Source organism: Anser anser (genome assembly GCF_964211835.1).
Source record: "Anser anser genome assembly, chromosome: 7".
Taxonomy (NCBI): Eukaryota; Metazoa; Chordata; class Aves; order Anseriformes; family Anatidae; genus Anser; species Anser anser.
In genome coordinates this window covers 20,598,359-20,618,057 of record NC_139727.1, presented here as the reverse complement: position 1 = coordinate 20,618,057, position 19,699 = coordinate 20,598,359, and the positions used below count along the sequence as shown (strand labels likewise).

The 19,699-nt window shown below is 41.7% G+C and overlaps 1 protein-coding gene across 37 annotated transcripts in view; it reads right to left on the bottom strand.

The window, feature by feature from the left end:
- SORBS1 (sorbin and SH3 domain containing 1) overlaps positions 1 to 19,699 on the bottom strand; it is a 120,858-nt gene that overhangs the window by 46,564 nt on the left and 54,595 nt on the right. For 17 of the 37 annotated variants that reach the window (XM_083844906.1, XM_083844905.1, XM_083844875.1 and 14 more), the window contains 7 exons: positions 18,071 to 18,136; positions 15,953 to 16,048; positions 12,010 to 12,129; positions 10,145 to 10,260; positions 7,025 to 7,822; positions 6,044 to 6,415; positions 3,048 to 3,195 (listed from right to left, as the gene is read on the bottom strand). In XM_083844906.1, coding sequence (XP_083701032.1) covers positions 3,048 to 3,195; positions 6,044 to 6,415; positions 7,025 to 7,822; positions 10,145 to 10,260; positions 12,010 to 12,129; positions 15,953 to 16,048; positions 18,071 to 18,136 — 1,716 coding nt within the window. The remainder of the gene's footprint in view (positions 1 to 3,047; positions 3,196 to 6,043; positions 6,416 to 7,024; positions 7,823 to 10,144; positions 10,261 to 12,009; positions 12,130 to 15,952; positions 16,049 to 18,070; positions 18,137 to 19,699) is intronic. The other 20 variants (XM_083844890.1, XM_083844889.1, XM_083844901.1 and 17 more) reach the window with 8 other exon arrangements.

The window sequence follows — 19,699 nt, the reverse complement described above, 5'->3', positions numbered from 1 at the left end:
TTCCACAGGGGAGAGAATATCATGGATGAATAGACTTTTCATGAAAAAATGTATTTTTTATGTGAAGTGCGGGTTTTCTTTTCACTTGCGTCTCTGACTAGAGAAGAGAGCTGCTGATAGATAGAAACTGAGGAGGTGGAGGTATCTGCTATTTCACTCTCCCACCTGACCAAAATCAGCTTGTAGCCTCAGGCCCACACCAGCTAATGAGAATTTTATCCTTGATCTTGTGTTCCAGGATGGTAGGCAAAGGCCAAAGACTTGTAGGCCTCTCAGAGAAAGGGCTGAGTAGAGGAATATAACTGCTGGCAACAGTAAAAGAGTGATTAAACATGACATGAGAGTTCCCAGAGGAGCAGTGGAAGAAACAAGCACTTGAAACCAATAACAAAAGGGGAAGAGGAAACAAATATTTGAGTACATTTATTGAAAAATTATGCCAAAAAAAAAATCAAGGCACCAACAACTGTGAAGGGAAGAAATTCTTTCTTTGGTGCTAGGAATGAACTAGAGGATGTGAAATGACTTGTTCATAAGCATTAATGGTATTGTTGGCATTGCTGTCAGTGATACCAGTTGGTATTACTGAAATCCAGTAGAAAAAAAATCTGAGATCTCTCATCATGATTTACCAAGTAAGATCAAGCAGACAAAAAAAAGAGATAAAGTATCTTCTGTGCTTCAAAAATCATTACCTGTTTCTAAGATTCTAATAGCACTAAAGTATCTTACATGCTTATAGATTAATGAACTAGCAAATAAAGTATAAGATAGGACAGTAGGTGATGTTTGCTACAACAGTCCCTCCAAAGAATAAGATAACAAGCTCCTTAAAGATCAATCAATAATCCACTGAGGAGAAAAAAACATTATTCATCAGGAAGAGTAACTGAACTATTGGAGACTTCAGACTACCAGCATTAAGATGACCTTGAAATTTCTAACTCTAAGGGTATTCATAGCACACAAGAGGAATTTATATTAAACCTGTTCTTGACATAAAGAAATTGATTTAAGAACAAAATATAATTAATTATCAGGGGAAGGGGAACCATAATCCAATAAAAACGTTATGTGCCATTAGACCAAAACAGCTTTGAATGGATAAGATCCATAAAGATGAAACCAAACATGAATTATGTCAGCCAGGGGAGAAACACAAGAGATCACTAAAATCTGAGAACCACTTAAATGCAGCAACTACACTACAAAAAAAAAGTCTTGATGCTATGCTGGAATAAAGTCTAGATAGGGGAGGAAGCATAAGTAACTGTGAGAAACTCTTAATACATGGATAGAAAAATAAGAAAACATACCTATGTGTAAATAATATATGCTAGGAAGTACAAGATGACAACAATGGAAGTGAAAATTCACAGAATGTCCAAGAAGACTCAAAAAGACATTTCAAGGTTCATGAAGAGCAAACAGAAACCTAGCGATAGTCTTGGTATTTTACCAAATAGGCACACTGGAACTGCTTGTAAGAGGGCTGAAAAGATAACACATCCAATCATTATTTCCATTCTGTATTTTGAGGAGGGGATGAAGAAAAAAAGTCTGACGTCCTACTGCCTGGTGGAGAAATGCTTTCCACTTCAACAGTACCTAAGGTCCATGCTGAATGACAACAAGTGAGGTCATCTGCTGAAAATCAGCATGCTCATGTAAACTGTACTGAAGACTTTTAGAACAGTTTTCTTTTCTAAAGAAAGCGTTTTCAGGAAGGGCAGCTTGCTGGACTGTTGACATTCATTCTCAGTATGATTTGGAATACAAAGGAAACTCCACAGGACAGGAATGAGGTAGATGTGACAATATTTGAAAAGCATAAATGTGACTGCCAGATGTCTGTCACATTGACAGTAATCCCAGGAAAAGAATATATCGTAATGACTAATACAAGATTATTATTATTAAAAACGGCGTGGCACACACAGCACCAGTCAATACAAATTGATGACTAAGGTGCCTTGTCAAATCAGCTCAATATGATTCTTGCAAATTACAGGTTTGATTAATGAAGACTGGAAAACATGCATCAGAATATAGATACCATAGCTCAGTCACATTGCTTATCAGGTTGTGATCTATACACTGACAAAAAATGTTGTAAGAGAAGCTCTTCAATATATCAGGCTACAGTATCATGAGGGCTGATGGTCAGAGGCAAGACATTCAAGACAGAACAAATTGTTGTCTGTGAAGGTAATTGATCAAGAGAACAACTTGACATCACTTGTCTCAATGCCAGTGTGTATGCAGACCATCGTATTATACAAGTTTGTCCCTTGTGCTCTTAAGATCTACAGAGAAAATATTCCTGTTTGGCACATGCTTCAAAATGCTCCAGATTTAATACTAAAAACCTACTAAAAAGTATCCCTGCTTAAGGAAGGCAACAAAAAGCTTTGAGGTAAAAAGGCTGCCTCAGATAATGTTCTCCCCTCTTGACACAGATAAAATATTTGGGAATCTAGGCATCCTCATTCAGGAGGGCATAAACAAAGCTGCTTCAGATGCTAGCAGAAAGGAAAAGATATAATCTACTTACATGAGTGATACAATCAGCTGGGCTACAGTGAGGACACTATCTTTGGAGCCAAAGACAGAAGACTGTTTTACAAAGGCATTGAAGAAAAAATAAAATACCTTGAGAAACACAAATGAACAGACCAATGAATGCTTGTAATTAGACTGCTTAAAAGGAGATGAGTGCAGGCCTTTCCTTTATTTTCTGATATATTTTTTTCCTTTGGAAAATGCAACTTGCCATAGCTTATTCACACGTCCAGTTATAGACCTTTCCCTCAATGTCAGAGAGGCTTCTGATCCACAGGTTCTAACTAGAAAAAGTAGGCATTGCCCCTCACCTCTAGCCTGTCACCTGTGTATTGTATGCTCTGGTCAGTACAATTCATGAAGGCAGCTTTATCATCTCATAGTAGCATGGACTTCATTGTCCACAGCACACACGTTCTCCAGTTTCTTGCAGTTTAACAGATTACTCAGTTTGAGTCCAAATACTTATCTGGAAGTCTCCTTACCTCGATTGTGCTGCAAGAGGACAATAGTGGGATTGACAATTGTGGTAGAGGGATAGGCAGATGACGACTTGTTGATTGACGTGAAGGAGGTTGGGTAGTCAGTGCCAGTGCTAGGCTGGGACACTTCATTTAGCACAGGACCTGGGTCCTGAAAAGGAGAGCAACATACCATCAGCAGGCAGGAAGATTACAACACTGGGAAAGTCTGAAGAAAAAAGCCATTTTAGACTGAACGATAAGCATAATCACAGCAAGTTTTAGTAAAAAGAGGCATAAGCACGAGCATTACCTTGCTACATGTATGTACCCTGCTCCTTGTTAACGCAATTAGTTTGCTAAGGCAGTACTATAATTCTTTGGTGTTGGGTTTCACAACTCCAACCCCAAAAGGAGGCACTAAATTAATCCCGCTTCCTGAAGCAAACACAGGGTGCCAAAAAACTAAGCAATTCTGGTTGTGGGGAAAGATGCAGACACCCTTCCCCTGATACATACACACACAAACGTTTTTTTTTGGGGGGGAAGTTGTTTTAAAAGAATCCCTTTCATTGCAAGAAGTCAGGCATGCAAAACTCATGCAGTTCTGGAGTGAAACATTATTACTGCAGCTGGTATGGTAAAGAAGGTCCAGGAAATAAGGTTAGCACCATTGCTCAGGAGACCACGACACATCTACATGGTTAAAATCATGAAAAACAAAACAAAACAGATAGAGGATAAATAGTAGAATTCTTGCAAGGAAGATACTCAACATGGCTTTGCTGCTGGAACATGGATAGCAAGCTGCTCTTGCTTTCCTAAAGCATCCAGCTCCATTGTTTATTAATTTCAAACCCACCTTTAGTATCACCACAGCTCTGGTTGTTCTGTAGAAATACAAGTTGTGTCCACAGGGAGACTTTAAAAATTAGTTCATCTTTGAAAACTCTCAGTCCAAGAATATCAAGCTTTTGTTGACAGTAAGGGGAAAAGATAAAGAAGGGGTGATGGCATAAGAATGCATGCACCAGTTTAGGCTGAGATTTTTCAAAGCTTCTCAAGGAATCTGGACGCACAATTACAATTAAAGTTAAGGGGGAATAAGCATCTAACCAGAGTGAATGTGGAATAATGGTGTACCAAATTTCTGCACTCCTACTATTCCACCATCAGATTGGAATGCTGCAGGCTACTGGTGTGTGAAATGGAGCTGAGCATTCAGGGGGATTTTAAACACTGTTGGAAAAAAAATAATCAATAGACAGACTATTACTCCAGAAGAATCCTTTCTCCTGGTGTTTATGGCTAAGTGCAAGTCAGTGCCCTTCACACCCACCAGCGTCAGTGGAAAGGACTTACAGGATCAGATAAGGGGCTGAGCCTGGGCCAGAGATCAGAGACAAATCATACTGAGACTCTGCTGTAATCTAAAGAAGCATCTACAGTCAGTCCAGCCTAGAGGAGAAGAGTAGGCTGGATGGAGCTATGTTGCTCCAAGAAGCATCTTGATCAGGCAACAGACATTTCATAAGGACAGAACAGAAGGCTTCTAATCAACGGTCTTCAAAAATTGAGGTCTAAGAGACACTTTGCCCTATTTCACTGGTTGGGATAATATTCTCAGCAACACAATCTGGGAGAAGTAGGAGAGATGTGCTTGAGCTTTACTTTGATAGCCAACATACAAAGAATCCCTCAAAGAAAAGGGGAGTTAGGTCTAGACTTCGGAGTCCCAGTTAAGTCACCAATCTAGGTGAACAAAGACCACTTAAAACACTGTGGGAAACAGCTCTCTGGCCACATGCCTGAAGTGAGAATGCATAAAAACAACATTTCAGAACTCATTTTATGAAAGCCAGGTAGAACAAAATTTCTACTACTCCCCTATGATTTGGATGCTTGCTGATTTTTTCTGATGCCTGCAGACAGGTTCCATAAAAACACTTCTACTATTCTCAACAATAGAAGACCACTGATTCCAACAGGAGCAGAAAGGCCAATGCTAAAAACTTTTAAAAAATCATCCTTGGTTGTTTTTTTCCCTTTGTGCCCTGACCCCATATGCCTGTTCAGGGCACATGTTTGGCCTATATTCAAAGGCCAAAGAAAGTAAAGAAAGTACCATCCTAAGAGAAGGGAGCATCTGCTGAGCTGCTTACTTGCCCTCAAACAACTGTAATAGATCTGGCAGTTTTAAGACTTCTAGTACAAAGAGGGAGGAGGGTCAGTTTTTTTTTTTTACCTCCTGCTCTGCAGCTTTAACTTACAGCCATTTTCCTCCTTGTTCCTGAATACTTTTTAAAAGAAGGTGATGAGCTTATAAAAAAAATAACCCAGGAAGAAAGCAGTAAAGTTCAAGCTGAAATTATCGCAGTACTTTTTGAAAATTGTGAAGACTTCAGTGAAAGACGGAATTCCAAACTGAACAGATACTCTCCCCTTGACCTATCCCATGGCGCCTACGCACTTGGAAGAGTCTTAGCTCAGTAACTGATATTATTGCTTCTAGGTCATTGAATATCGGCAGCAATCTTACACTGGCTTCGGCAGGAATTTGCGTAGACACCATACAGTCTTGTGGCTCCAAGTGGAACAGAAAGCCAGCCCTAACCTTTAACTGGTCTGCTGTTGCTACTTCAAATGTTATTGAAACACAATTAATGATGCTATTAAGAGAGCCTGAAGAGATCAGTTAGTTGCAGCTATTCTGTTTATATAGAGTTAATTATTCTCAGATAATTCTGGTGAAGACTCTTAAGATATGTATCACCTAGCAGAATGGACACAAAGGTAGACAGTCAAATGTCATGTAGGAGAAGTCAATAAAAAGTTCAAAGCTGCACAAGGCAGGCAACACGCATGCACTAGCACAGGACATAAACAAGGTTTCAGTTGTCATGCTGCTAGCAGAGAGTGAGTCATCACTCCTCTCAAGTTTAGTATGCCAAGGAGACAGTCATTTTTATCTGGGAATATAAATTTAGGAGAAGGGTGAGGAGGGTACTTGGCAAGCTTACTGTACGTGAGATGACTCCAGTGATTTCAGGCTTCAAGCCCCTGTGCAAAGCCCCCGTAACCGGAGGGACAAGTGAAGGTGGTGATGAGAAGAATGGCAGTTTCGGGTAAGCAGAGGACAATGTGTCAGATGAAGAGGGTGCTTGGTTATGGTGGAGACCCCTCTGGAGACGTGGGGGAATGAAATCATCTAAAGTCGGAAAAGTCAAGGGTGAGCCAGGAGAAACAGTCTCAGGGAATACGGAGCCTTGCCCAAAAGGAACCAGAGGTGGTGGTGGAGTGCTGGAGCTGCCTTCTTGCTGTCTGTCTGGATTAACCTGGAGGAGGGGGACTACTATAACTCCAGGCTGAGTTGTGGTGGTGGCAGTGGCATCCTGTAGGAAACAAGGTGTTGTTATGCAATGGGGAAGACCAGTACTTTAGTCTAACGCAGCCATATAGTGTCATGCAAAGATGCACCCAAAATGATATAAAGCCCCAGAAGATTTTCTTTCCCTAGGGAAACATACTTCTTCAGCTTTTTGGCCTTGGCCTCCATGAACACACACAACTTCTCACAAAAATAATAATAATAATAATAAAAAGATAATATATATCTTCCTTTCCCTCACCACCCCTCTCTCCCCTGTCATTCCCAGTGAGGCTAAATCAAACCACAAAACAGTGCTGCACTCACCCATCACTTGAGAAGCACTAAACATCACATTACAGAGTTTCATCCTTTTACACCTTCCTAAAATAGCAGGATGCTAGCCAGTCCAACCCAACCCCCTGCAAACAACACACACGCACAAACACACACATCAATGTTGGGGGGCACAGAGTGTTAAATATTATCAAGTGGGAGACCACAAGACTCAGGTGGCATATCAGATGCTCAGAAATTAGGAAGGAGGGGAATAAAGCATTAAGGGAACATTATAACGAATTAAAGAACCGTTCACGTGGCTGAAAGAAAACAAGGTTACAGAGAAAACATGTACCATGCCGCGTCCCATTGCCTTGTACGGCGGCTGCCGTTGCTGAGTAAGGTAAGGCTCTTTTCTCATTCTGTCCTCTGCAGCAGCTGTGCTCTGGGGCTCTAGCACTCTGTCCCTCAAAGCTTGCGGAGGTGATGACTGAGTCCAGGAAGGCTGGCCCGCACCATAACTAACTGCGTCTTTATTGAGGACAATGTAAAAGTATGGCCTGGGAGGAATAGGAGGAGGAGAAGGAGCAGGAAGAGCTTTTCCCGGTACAGAGGAAACAATGTCGGTGGCTGGTGCCTGAGTGAGCTCAGCACACAAACTGGTGCTGGCTGCTGGGTCATGTGTGGTGCCAGTGGAATTTTCAGATGCGGCTGAGCAAGTGTTGTTAGATAAACAAGCTACATATAGTCTGGTGACCTTTTTATCCGCCTTCGTCTCATGACTGGAATTCATTCCAGCCTTACTATTGGGATCTGCCCCGCCAGAGCTGCGTTGTATGGACGATGCATTTGACAAGGAGCAACTTTCCAAGAGTGGCTGCCCAGCATGCACCTCATGTCTGGAACCTGAAGAAAAATGCCCTGCTGGCAAGCCTTGCTTCCCACTGGGGACTGCCCCATAGGGGGTGGGTGATGAGAAGTAACTCCGTGCACTGGCATTTGGTGAGGCACGCTGCGGATAAGGCTTGGGCGCATTCAGGTACACGCAGTCCATGATGGGCACCGGCAGCAGGTTGGTCACTTTAGTGTCAGTGCGAGGGCGCCATGCAAAGCTTTCCTCTTTGGGAAGAGGGGGACGGGGAGGAGGAAGGGCCTGCCCAGGCAGAGTCAAGAAGCAACAGAGGGATAGAAGAAGCAGCACAGAATGAAAAGAAAAAGGAGGGAAAAAATAAATTTGAAGAATGAATTCAGTCATTAGACTTGGGTTAAGCAGGTTTTAATACAGCAAGAACAAAAAGCAAATACAGTATCTGGAAGGCCAGCACAGAACTCATCCACATACATCATCTCACACAGCCTCTCTCAGCACTGCTCACTGCAGCACACAAGCATTACCTAGATCTCAAGTCCCTGCCTACACATTGCTGAATTAAGATCTAACATCCTGGCTAACTAAACCCTGGCTCATGTCTCCGTAACCACATACTCTCCAGCACTGGGTACATCTGAATCACAAAGCTGAATTCAGAGCTCTAAGCCATCTCTGCTTCACGTTAGGTACATCGCCAGAAGATGAACATTACGCAGTTTTGCCAGGGCTATTGAAAGCAAACATCTTGCAAACACAATAGATTGTCACAGATGACTAAGTAAAAAGTCAGCATTTAAGAGCCAGTTTTTCAGCAGGAATACATTTTCTTCAGGACTTTTCAGTCTTAAAAATGCTCTTGACAAAACCAGAACAATTAAAGTTTCTTGAGAAACTGAGTTCATAACAATTTGTCTCCAGAACCAAGATACGGGTGGGGAAGGGGAGTAAGGGTTAGGGGAGCAGCTTTACTGTTTTTGGTACTTTGCAACATATAGATTGGTACTCCATAACTGCCTGCTGATTGAAACTCCAATTCTAATCACAGTGAATTTTTGCTGAAAGCCAGATTGTTCTGAAGTAAAGTAACTTTGCTATAGAAATGTTTTATTTTTTGCTTTGTTGCCAGTAGCCAAACTAATGAACTACTGAAAAGAATAGAACTAAAACACCAGCCTAGTGAACAGTAGCTCTGTGCATTCCTGCAAATTAACCCTCTGGAGACTATAAAAGGAGGTTTTACACATACACACCATTGTTGTATCTTTATGGGCAAAGACTAGCTAAATCACTGCTAAAATAGTTAAGCACACACACAAAAAACCCAACAAAAACAGAATGAAGATGCCTTAACAGCTCACTATTCAAATCTGAAAAAATATCACCTTTAAAATTAATCCACACAACAGGTTGGGACCAGCGTATATTCTTGTTACATGGATATAGATTTAGAATAGTTTCATAAAACCGCAGCTACTGTCTCAAAATCTACTGAACTCATGCTACTCCTCTTTCATCCTCATCCCTGATGTGCAAGGACTGCAGAAGTGGGTTGGTAGGTGCTCCTTTTGAAGGGCTTCTGGTTTTGGAACAGGCTCAACTCTTTTGGTTCCTTAAGGAAAGTAGCTTCAGTTTCGAGAATTCAAATTGCCACAGTATTTTCCTAAAGGACTGGGCTAAGCCTCCCATTATCACTGTATGGTATCAGGAAATACTAATTCACTACCTGCAATTTCCTTTTTCCATTCTGTTCCATTTCATCTCTGTTCAGACAATAGTCCTTGTGACTTCTGTAAGAATTACCAACTGCATCAGTGCTCTGTCTGTTCATCAACAAGATCAGTAAGCGACTACAGGACAGCTGTAAATATCAGACAGTAAATGGATCTCTCCATTAGGGTGCTGCTCCCTTCCCCATCATCTTCTGAGCTGTGCCATATTCCACTTTCACTTACAATTTCAAGAATGGTGTCTGTTCTGTGGCATTGCTACATGTCCCTGATGATGGGAGCAGTCACCCTGCTAGGAGACAAAGCTTTCAAGGGACTCCATTTCATACAAGAAAGCAGCTTCTAACAAAGGGCTTCCTTATCAGACTGCTGCTCTGCAGACCAACCACCCAAAAGAAAAAGGATGAAGTTACACTTCTCTTAATAGATTCATTTCAGCAATTTATCTTAGGGTTCAAATAACCTTTCCCTTGACGGCCTTAGAAGGCTTGTATCAGTTACAGCATTAAAACTGAAAGGCATTTCCCCAGTAACTTGTTTTCAACGTCCTGTCTAACTTTGCTTTCAGCCTGCAGCAGGAAATAAACCAACACAAAAGACAGACTAATAGATGGCTACTTCACCTTTTTCTTGCAAAGAAATAGCATTGTTGTCCTTCTTCATCCACCAAGGAAACACTGTGGTCTGTCTGAACACAAAAGCTCCACAGCATTCTGCTGACATCAGCGTTGTCCCCATTTGACAGGTAGGAAAAACTGAGGCATGGCAACTTACCCAAGTCTGCAGCAAAGCTTGGAGTTCAACCCAGGACTCCTGACCATGAAACGAGTGCTTGAACCCAGAAGATCACCCTCATAGCCGCAGAAGAAAGGCTTACCTGTGGCTTGCTGTCTGAGGAAAGGTTTGGACGCACACTCCTATAGCCCTTGGCAGCCAGAGAAGATGGTTGGGCATCCCCATTGGCATCAGTGGTAGATGACGACCTCCAATCATCTAGAAGCAGAAGGAAGAAAGTCAGATCACAGAGGATTCCCCCCAGCTACAGAATGAGTGAAAGGAGAGGATTTTTTTTCCCCAGTCAACAAGAAATACTTCCAAGAAAGCAACAACAAATGCAGCCAATGTTTGTACCTGTTTCTGTGTTTTCTGGCTCCAGACCTAGGCATTTCACAGAAAAGAGGGACAGAAGAGATGGGGGTGGAGGATAAGCATAAAGGAAAAAGAAAGGGGGGGGGGGAATAAACTGTTACATTTATGGAAAACATGTACCAATTGAAGTTAAGAGTCAAGTTACTTCATTTCACACATAAAATGCTCTCCGACAGGGCTGCCTAATTACCATAGAGACCAGTCCTAAACATGATGCCCTCCTTGTTTCTGACCTTTGTAAACACAAGGCAATTCATTCAGAGCAATGAAGAAACAATTGTTCATTGACATTCTTACTTCAGAGACAAAAAGGCAGCCCAGCTAGCTAGTTTCTAAAGCTGCAGCTTGAAGTCCAAACACCACACATTACTGGAAATACAGGGACCCCATATTCAGCCCTGATACAGCCTATGAAGACACATCTACCCTTGTCAACATCACTGTATGATTAACAGTGGCAGAGGACTGCCAGCAAACAGATCAGGTTTTGCAGACTAAGGGCATGCATGTGAAGAGGGTTAAAAAAATAAAATACAACATCACTTTACAACCGAGTCCTTGCAGATAGATGCTTTAGTCTCATCAACTATTTACCCACCTCCCACTGGGTTCTTCCCCACCGACTCTCCCCCTGCTAGTCATTTTGTTGTTTGAGTTACATGCAAAAAGGACTTCCAGCGACAAAGTACATTTCACAAAGTGACTGACAGAGTAAGCAAAAGTAGTATTAATGATCTCATTTCCATAGTAATAGGCTCATTGCCATTCAGGCTGCAGGAAATTTATGAAGCCATCAGCAGAAAAGAGTCAGGCAATGGTGGGGGCAGGAATGAAGAAATAGGGAATGGCAAGCATGAAAAGAGGGGAGGTCATAGGTGGAGCAGAATGGGGAGGAGAAGACAGAGCAGAAAGTGGCACATTGCGGCTGGAATTAATGGAATCACCCTTCCTACAACAATGCATCCAGAAATGATGTGTGTTTTGCTTTCAGGAGCAAGTTTGACCCCCCTTTCCCCTTAACAGCATCTTGCCTTGGGGAGTTCATCCTCTCTGCCAGACCCACAACACTGGACAGGTTTATTATGCTTTGCCTGTCTCCTACAATTAAGTAATTACACGTCTGCTATTGAACGATGGCAGAACTCTGTGGCGACACTGTCTGTCTGGGATGCCATTCCTGCTGCCTTGACAACCCAAGTGAATGCCGTGGTGGCAGCAGCACCACCCGGCCTTTTTCTGATCCACCTTGGCTTGGGATAAAAGGAGGTGGATAGGAGCCTGCCAGGAAAACAGAACTAAAGAATAACAACCAATTGAGATTTTTTGATGCTCCTGACAGCAAAAAAGGGAGCTGTAAACAAACTAAAGAGAACGAGTGGTCATGAAACCTGTTCTAGGAGACAGCAGGACTTCATCTCCCTCTGCTGGTCTGGTTCTTACAAGAGGTTTCTGACACCGGTATAGGATCTAGGGCTTTAAGTCTTAGTTTAAAAGTTAAACAACAACAACACCTCCCCAAGACTCTGGACTGACCTCATATGAGCTTACCGTGAGGTAACATATTCCAGTTAACCTTGCACCCACTACACTTACTTTCAGGTTGCTCAGCATCCTGAGGACACAGTGAAGAGAGATTCTGATTCTCTTCGTAGGCTGGAGATGCCCGGAGGGTCACAGCTCCTTTTCCGCTGCAGACTCTAGTGGGATCCATTTCTACAGGAAATGCACATGTCCAGAGAAGACACATTGAAAGAGATGATATTAGATGAAAGCTATTAGAAGCCATCAGAGCTCTATGAAGTATTTTTAGCATGGCTGCCTTTGGGTGAATTGATCTAGTAATGTTTATGTTGATGAAGATTAGCTCTGGATTTAAAGCATTGAGAAATCAAAGCAGTTTTGTATTCAAGTAACTGATGAATGTAGAAATAAGTTCTGAGTCAGTGTAACAGAGCTAAGAAAGGAGGAAAAAAGCATGAGTGTTTGAACCAAATTTCATGAGTCCACTTGCTTTATTTGGTCTGCTTTGCATGTAGGTACTGTATTAGCAGGACACAATTACACCCAAGACTTTTCTGTAGGTTCTGTAGGGACGTCCCAGTGGTATAAAGCAATGGGATTTGCATGCTAGGGCCTTAAAAACGCCTTTTGTGCTGGACTGAAAAAGTCTTATGCCTACTGGAAGACAAAGTCTTGCAACTATGCCAAATACGATCTAACGGCAGGACAATGCAAGCTACCTCCTCGCCATCTCCTCCCATTTCATGGTGGTATTACACCTTTTTGATATAGGAACCCAAATCTCCAAAGTAGAAGGAGATTTAACATACTTGCTTAGATCACCCTGTGGAGCACAACACCAGGTCATGTCAGCTTCCTGGCTAAGGCCTGATTCAGCACAGCTTCTGTGCATGCTTACCCTTGTGCATTTCAGTCCATGGTTTGGGTTTTTTCCCTGTCACCGTATTCATCAATAGCCTTGAAGTTCAAGTTTGTTATCTTCTTACCCTTATTTAAAAACCTTTCCGGAGAGTTGTTTTCTCTAACATATCTGTAGAAACAATAAGCCTAAAGAGACTCTTACTTACCCAAGCTACTTCCATAGCAAAACACATCACCTCCCTTTCTTATGCGCTATTACTGCCCCTGCAGCTGCCAGATTTCTCATTTTGACCTACCTAAACAGAAGTGCTTGTCCTACCACGACAACGCACAGGGAGCCTGAAGGTGTTCTGAGGATGTGCTGTGTTGCACAAGTGACAACAATGATTTTTAGCTTTACGGGGTGAGGATTAAGCTCCCTATGCACTGGGAGGAATGCAGCTGCTTTTTAGGAAGTGTTATTATAGTGACAATTATGCCTCCAGACTGGACAGAGGGGGCAAAAGCTGCTGCTTGCTGCCCAAATAACAGCTCATGTTTACTGCAAAACTGCATCCCCTGGCTGACATCAGTAAGATAATGCTCAATTACATCCACATCGCGCCTACAGACCATGACAATGCCTCCGCCAAGGTTGCAGAACACTGCCACAACATAATGAAACACCAAGAGTAGAGGTGGACAAGAGCAGTAAGGGAAAAGACTGACACTGGAATCACCATGGTGAAAGCTTTTACTTGGTCTTCCAATGCTTTAGGGCTTTCTCAAAAAGCACAGTTTCAGGTAGCGGATCCACACTTAGCAAATGCTGCTGAAGTATGCCAACTTCACCCTCATACCACACAACTGACCACACTTTAAGGTCACCCACATAGCTGTTGAAATAGAAACCGACTTCTCTGACCGAGAAGCATTTAATACATCTGTGTGGATAGTTTTGCCCCTCCTAGAGGCTGCCTCAATGTTGCAAATTAAGTAAAGGCTGTACTGATAAAAAATATCCTCTGATTCCCTACTTAATCCACTTTTTCTGCAGTCCTACACGTGAATCTGCTACCCGAAGCTATCCTTTCTGAAGAAGTCCTTAAGAATCAGATGCAGAACAGGGTTAGGAAATGCTTTTGTACAGGACACTATTTCTGGCTACAGTTCACATCCACGCAGCACAACACACAGCCTCAGGACTCTTTGGACTCACGTTCAAACCAGAGTACCAAGGTTTAAGCTCTGTGAATCCAGTTTCAAGAGTACTGTGACTGAGGCATAGACGCATTGTTGGGAGTCACCATGCCTGATTCAGACATCCACAGAGTAAAGGGTTGCTGTTGTTCTACATTCTTCCCCTATGCATCCTTCACATCCGCTGGACAGAGAGAAAAACACCTAGAGCTTAACACAAAATAGAAACGCCTCCGTTGTATTGGAGGAAAAAGGCCCTGGAATTGACCACGGACTGTTAGTCCAGGAAAAATTTGTAACTGCTTTGTGCCCGACTCCTCTTGTCATTTCTGTACTCCGTTTAGATGCTAAGTTTTGGGTGGCAGGACCCTTGACAATACAGAAAAATGTTGGGATTGATCCCTCCGCAGAGATTGAGGAGAGATGTTTTAGCAGGACATGGAAGACTTCCTCTGTGCTATCCAGCAAATACCAGCAGCTTGCACAAAGGACCGAGGTCCACACCCAAAAACCAGCACTGAACTACAGCTGGATCCTGAAGCTCTCCCCTGTGCTCTGACTCCACTATTTTGCTTGTTTGGTTAATGCTGCACACTCTCCTTGTTTGTATCAGGCTTCTTTTATCACAAATGTTTGCTGGGCTGTTTTGCAACAAATATTGCACATACATTGTGATTTGGTGAGGTGTCAGGTATGATCTCAGCCACTGTTATTAACAGCAATAGTATATTGCTACTCATTCTTCCAAAGGTAATTGGATAAACAATAGTCAAATTATCACTTATGAGTGAATTCTCAAAGGCACAGTTCTAACCTTCAGGGTCCATAAAACAACACTTTTACAAGGTCTACCGTGGTGTGAAGAAAAACATTCACTAACTAGTCTCTTAAGCTTATCATAAAAACAATAAGAGATGGGACTGGATTTCTCTCATCAGATCTGACCATCCCCAAACTTTGAGTTTTCAAAAATCCAGATATAGATGTAATCTGCATGAGAATTTTCCATTAGAAGTTGTGTTTGAAAATAGTGACTCAACAAAATGGAAATATTATTAAGAAACCGATCAAGTTAATAGAAATTCTCATGGGATACTACCAAAGCATTTCATTTTAATATAACAAATTACAAATGTATTACAAATCAAAGCAATAAGAGTTGGAAAAAAGTCTGAACTTAAAAAAAATCACGGTGTTTTAAGAAGGGTTGAAAATAAAGTTGTCAGAATATTTCATTTTGGGAGAGGAAGACAAACACCTAAGATGTTGAATTCCCTCACAAATCAGGTGAAAAGAAGGAAAACAAATATCCAGATCTCTCATTATAGGAGTCCACCAGATGTTAACAAACGAGGACATTAGCCCTGTACTTAGTACAACAAAGCATGTGTGGCAGATCAGAAGAGACAAGCAGTATCAGCTAACCTAGCATGACTGTCCAAATCCAGCAAAGTACAAAAATAATCTTGTACTTTTAGCAGGAAAACATGTGCTTGGGGGCGGGGGTTATAACAGAGCCTGACATCCTTATTTACAGATTCTTTACATGGATAAAGCCAGCGTGTGCACAGATGTCTGTTTACTTTCATAAAAACAGAAAGATAGGCAGGAAACATTCTTTGATTCATCAGGAGCTTGTTTCAAGATGAGGCTGTAATAACAATATCATTCATAACTAAGCATTAGTAGAAGAGCTTACTACGATCCCAAATTTAAGTAGACACAATTATGTCTGCAGAGGAGCAGCATAATTGAGAACAGTGCATTGTGCCATCAGGAGCTAACTTTATTACCTACTGATGAAATCTACAGCTCTGGAAACAGTGAGAAGGATGAAGCTGAAAACTAGCCAAAGCATGTGGGTGAAGCAGAGGGAGAGAGAGAGAGAGAGACAGAGACAGAGAGAGAGAGAGAAAGATGATGGATGGCCAACTAATGCGGGGGGGAGGGGGAGGGGACGGGGGGGAGAAGATACCTGTAGGCAGCACTAGGTGAGGAGAAGTTTTCACTTTCTTCACAGGGATTATTTTAACGGCAGAAATAGAGCGTGTATATAAAGGGACATCAACAGCTGCAAACACAAAAGTGTAAATGGCACATCCAAAAGGGAAGAACAGAGTTTGGGAAGCATGCCACAAAAATTTCTAACGTACTTGGAGACACAATAGCAGGAAATTTCAAATACAAAAGCAGTCCAGAGAGCACTGATGCAACCGTTAAAAATATCCCTTCGCTCGTCCTAATTCAGGACATGTCTGTTTTATGCAGTGTGCAGAACTGTTTACTGAATCGACTAACTGCTGACTGCCACTGTGCTGCAGGGGATGAGAATCTGGAAGCATTAGTTTTTAGAAGCAATCAAAAACTTTTAGTGTAATCATTTTCCTGAGATACACTACATGCAAAAAATAAAAATGTTAAGTCAACATTAAAACAGCTCGGTTAAAGTGAAAAACACAAAGATTGAGAAGTTCAGAGTGGATAATTAAACTACTGCATTACATGAATTCTAGATTTTATAGCAAGTGCTTTACAAGTTCAACAGAGAGTAGAGAAATATGAAATAATCCTGAAAACAGTCTCATGACAAAGTACAGCGTCAAATATCCAGTTCAGAAAAAAATATCAATTTAAGAATTAAAGATTTCTACTGCACTTCACCATTTTGCATACTAATTATGCCAGGCATAGTAACACAGGGGGAAATCATATTGCACTGTGCAAAGAGCTAGCAATTGTTGCAAAACTCTCCAAAATACCTGCTACTTCCTCTCCAACTCTTTATTGCTACTAATGTAGAACTATTAGAAACAACAACAAAAAAACCACACCCTACTCATTGGTAAAGCTCAACGAGACCTGCCAAGATAAACATCTTTTAAGTCACAGTTCCACAAGAGTAATGAATTGTACTGTTGATTTCTGCAGAGCCAGGATTTTCTCCTTTAAAACCTGCTAGTTTTCTGCAAGTATTGACTGGAAAATGCCAGGTGCTCCCTCCTTTCCACCTCCTTCAGGCCTGCAAAATCAGAAGCAAGAAGAACTACATTGCTAATACTTCACACACCAATTCTCAGTGCTGGGCCACTTTGAGGGAGGCATGAACATCAGGATGGTGTGTACACCCCCTCTTGGGGGATCTTTTTAGCCCTAGGCTAAACTAGAAAGCAGAGATTTCAATCTGGCAAAGGGATTTCAAGCAAGAGGACAGGAGAAGAGCTTGATAAGAGTTTTTTCTAACTCCAGATAAAATTGTTATTTTTATTTGACGAGATGGTTTTAAATCCACCTGTATTAAAAAGGAACCCAAATCAAACCCTGTTCTCCAAGCTTCTCTTTGAGTACTGCAGATCCTGTGAAAACAACAGATCCCAACTCCAAACAGTCTACAGTTTTGGAAAAAAACTAATTCTGTTCTGCTCAGTAACTGATGGAATTCAGCCATCTACAAAGCAGTCAAAATACTAACCACTATAAAAAGGCAAAGGAAAAGAAAGGAAATGAACCCAGCAGACAACCAACTCATATACTTTCACCGTGCCAAAACACACACCATCGCTATATAATATTGAATGCTGTAAAGCATGTTTCAGACCTGTTGACATTAACGTGATGACTAGTTTGTTCAGGTAAGTTGAGATTTAAAATCCTTGTTACTAGTGACAGATTTATTTATTACCTAAACAGTTAGTTCCAGCTCTTTAATCCTGGGCTCAAACATTCACCTCCCTCTGAAATGAACAGGATTCATACATAGGTACCCAAAAATCCATGCTGTCTAAACACACTGAAATATGGATTCTCAGGTGGTCACAATTAACACAAGCAGTGCACAAATTTCTTCAAAACAGCACTAGAAATATACAAAGATGCAAATCTAGCCGGCCACCTTTTGTTGCTTAAGAGACAAAGAACACTTGTTCAGCTAAAAAACGCTGCTGGCATGCTGCAGCACAAAGCCTTTCTTGTATCAGTCGCCAGGCAAACTAAATTTGGAAACCCCTGCTGCAGTGAATGCCCAGGGAAGTCAACCACATCACTCAGTTGACATGCAGGGGGAGCTGCAGAGGTGTGTCTGAAGCTCTTAACCCACCTTTTTCCTGTCCATTGCTGCTAAGCCCATTCACAACAGTTTTTGCAACATCAATTTCTTTGTGTTCTGCAAGACAAACAAAGAAACAGATTATTTCTAGGTTAAAGTATTTGCAACTGAATTTAACATCTGACTATGAGGGCATGACATGGGTCAGAGCTACTGATTCAGGAGCTAGGAAGTATTCCTACTATCTCAGGAGATGTTGCTTGGAGACAGATCTCCCTTGGATGACAGCTCTGTTTCTCCTTCCTCTTCGCCTACCTGGACTGCAGCCTCTTTTAAACAGGGACTTCCTCTATACGTGCACATTGCACCCAACTCAGTGGTGTTCCAGCTCTGAACGGGACATGCACACTGTAGCACAGGAAAAGTAAATACTCTTCACTATTGCATCAGCCAGATGTGTGTAGAAACCCAGAGATAATGGAGCTGGCCCACACTCCCAAATTTTAAAGCTGCATGCTACGTTACAGCACTCTGGACCGCTCTGCAATTTCCCAATAACTACTGACTTTGGGGCCTAAGGAGAGCAAGAACAGCCACCTTTTGCTACAAGTATCTGGCATGCTGAAGCCTTGCTTCTTAAAGCTGATGGGATAACTCTTTTGCACCACTTCAAATATGAGATTTGAAGGAAATTTAATGTGAAATCCGGCTTAATGAGAAAACATTTGCTGAACTCAGGGCCAATATAAAGATCACAATGTTCTCTATGGAAAAAGAGAGATTTGAGTCTGCAGGGCCCTCAGCTGACATGAATAAAACTGGCTTTTGTGAATTCAGAGAAACACAGAATACAATGCTGGAAAGACCTGCAAAAGTCATCTAAAGCTCTGTTCCTGACCCATGGCAGAAACAAATCTACCTCTGTCATTGCTGACAGATGTTTGCCTAACCAGTTCTTACAAACTTATGGTATTACCCTAGAGCAGTCTACTCCAGTGCTTTACAACCTGGAAGTCTGAAAGTCTTAACTTTTAAAACAAATTCCCAGCTCGTGTTTTTCAGATTTCTGATTAGTTTTCTAGAATTCCTCTAGACTGTCTCCAAATAGTTCATGTTTTTATCAAAATGTGGTGCTAAACATTGGACATGATACCCCACCTGAGACATAATAAAGTGCTAAAATCAGTTGAGAACATTATTCCATGGGTCCTACATATAGCATTTCAGTATGGTGTCTGCTTTAATTTTTCACTGTGGCTTGCCTGTTACCTAGACAAGCCCAGCAGTTTTACTCTTGCCAACTAGCCCCATTTCCTCTTCCCTCATTTTTGTTTGAGCAGCTGATTTTTCTTGTCCAGATGTCAAATTTTACATTCACCACTACTGAAATGTACCCAGTTCTTTCAGATCTTTTATTTTTTCAAGTAATCACAATAATTTTGAATTCTAATCTTGTGTTACAAAGTAAAAGAAGCTGAAGGGACCTACCTTGTCTCAAGATGTTTCTAGTTATTTGAGTTTTGCTATGTCAATTTGGCTTATAAAAGTCAAGCCAGGACACTCTTTATTAAGAAGCCACCCCATTCTTTCTCCAATAGTTAGGTTCCCTGAGCTTTTCCCTCAGAGGGCTGCAGCACCTCTCCCATGAGAAAAGGTTGAGAGAGCTGGGATTGTTCAGCA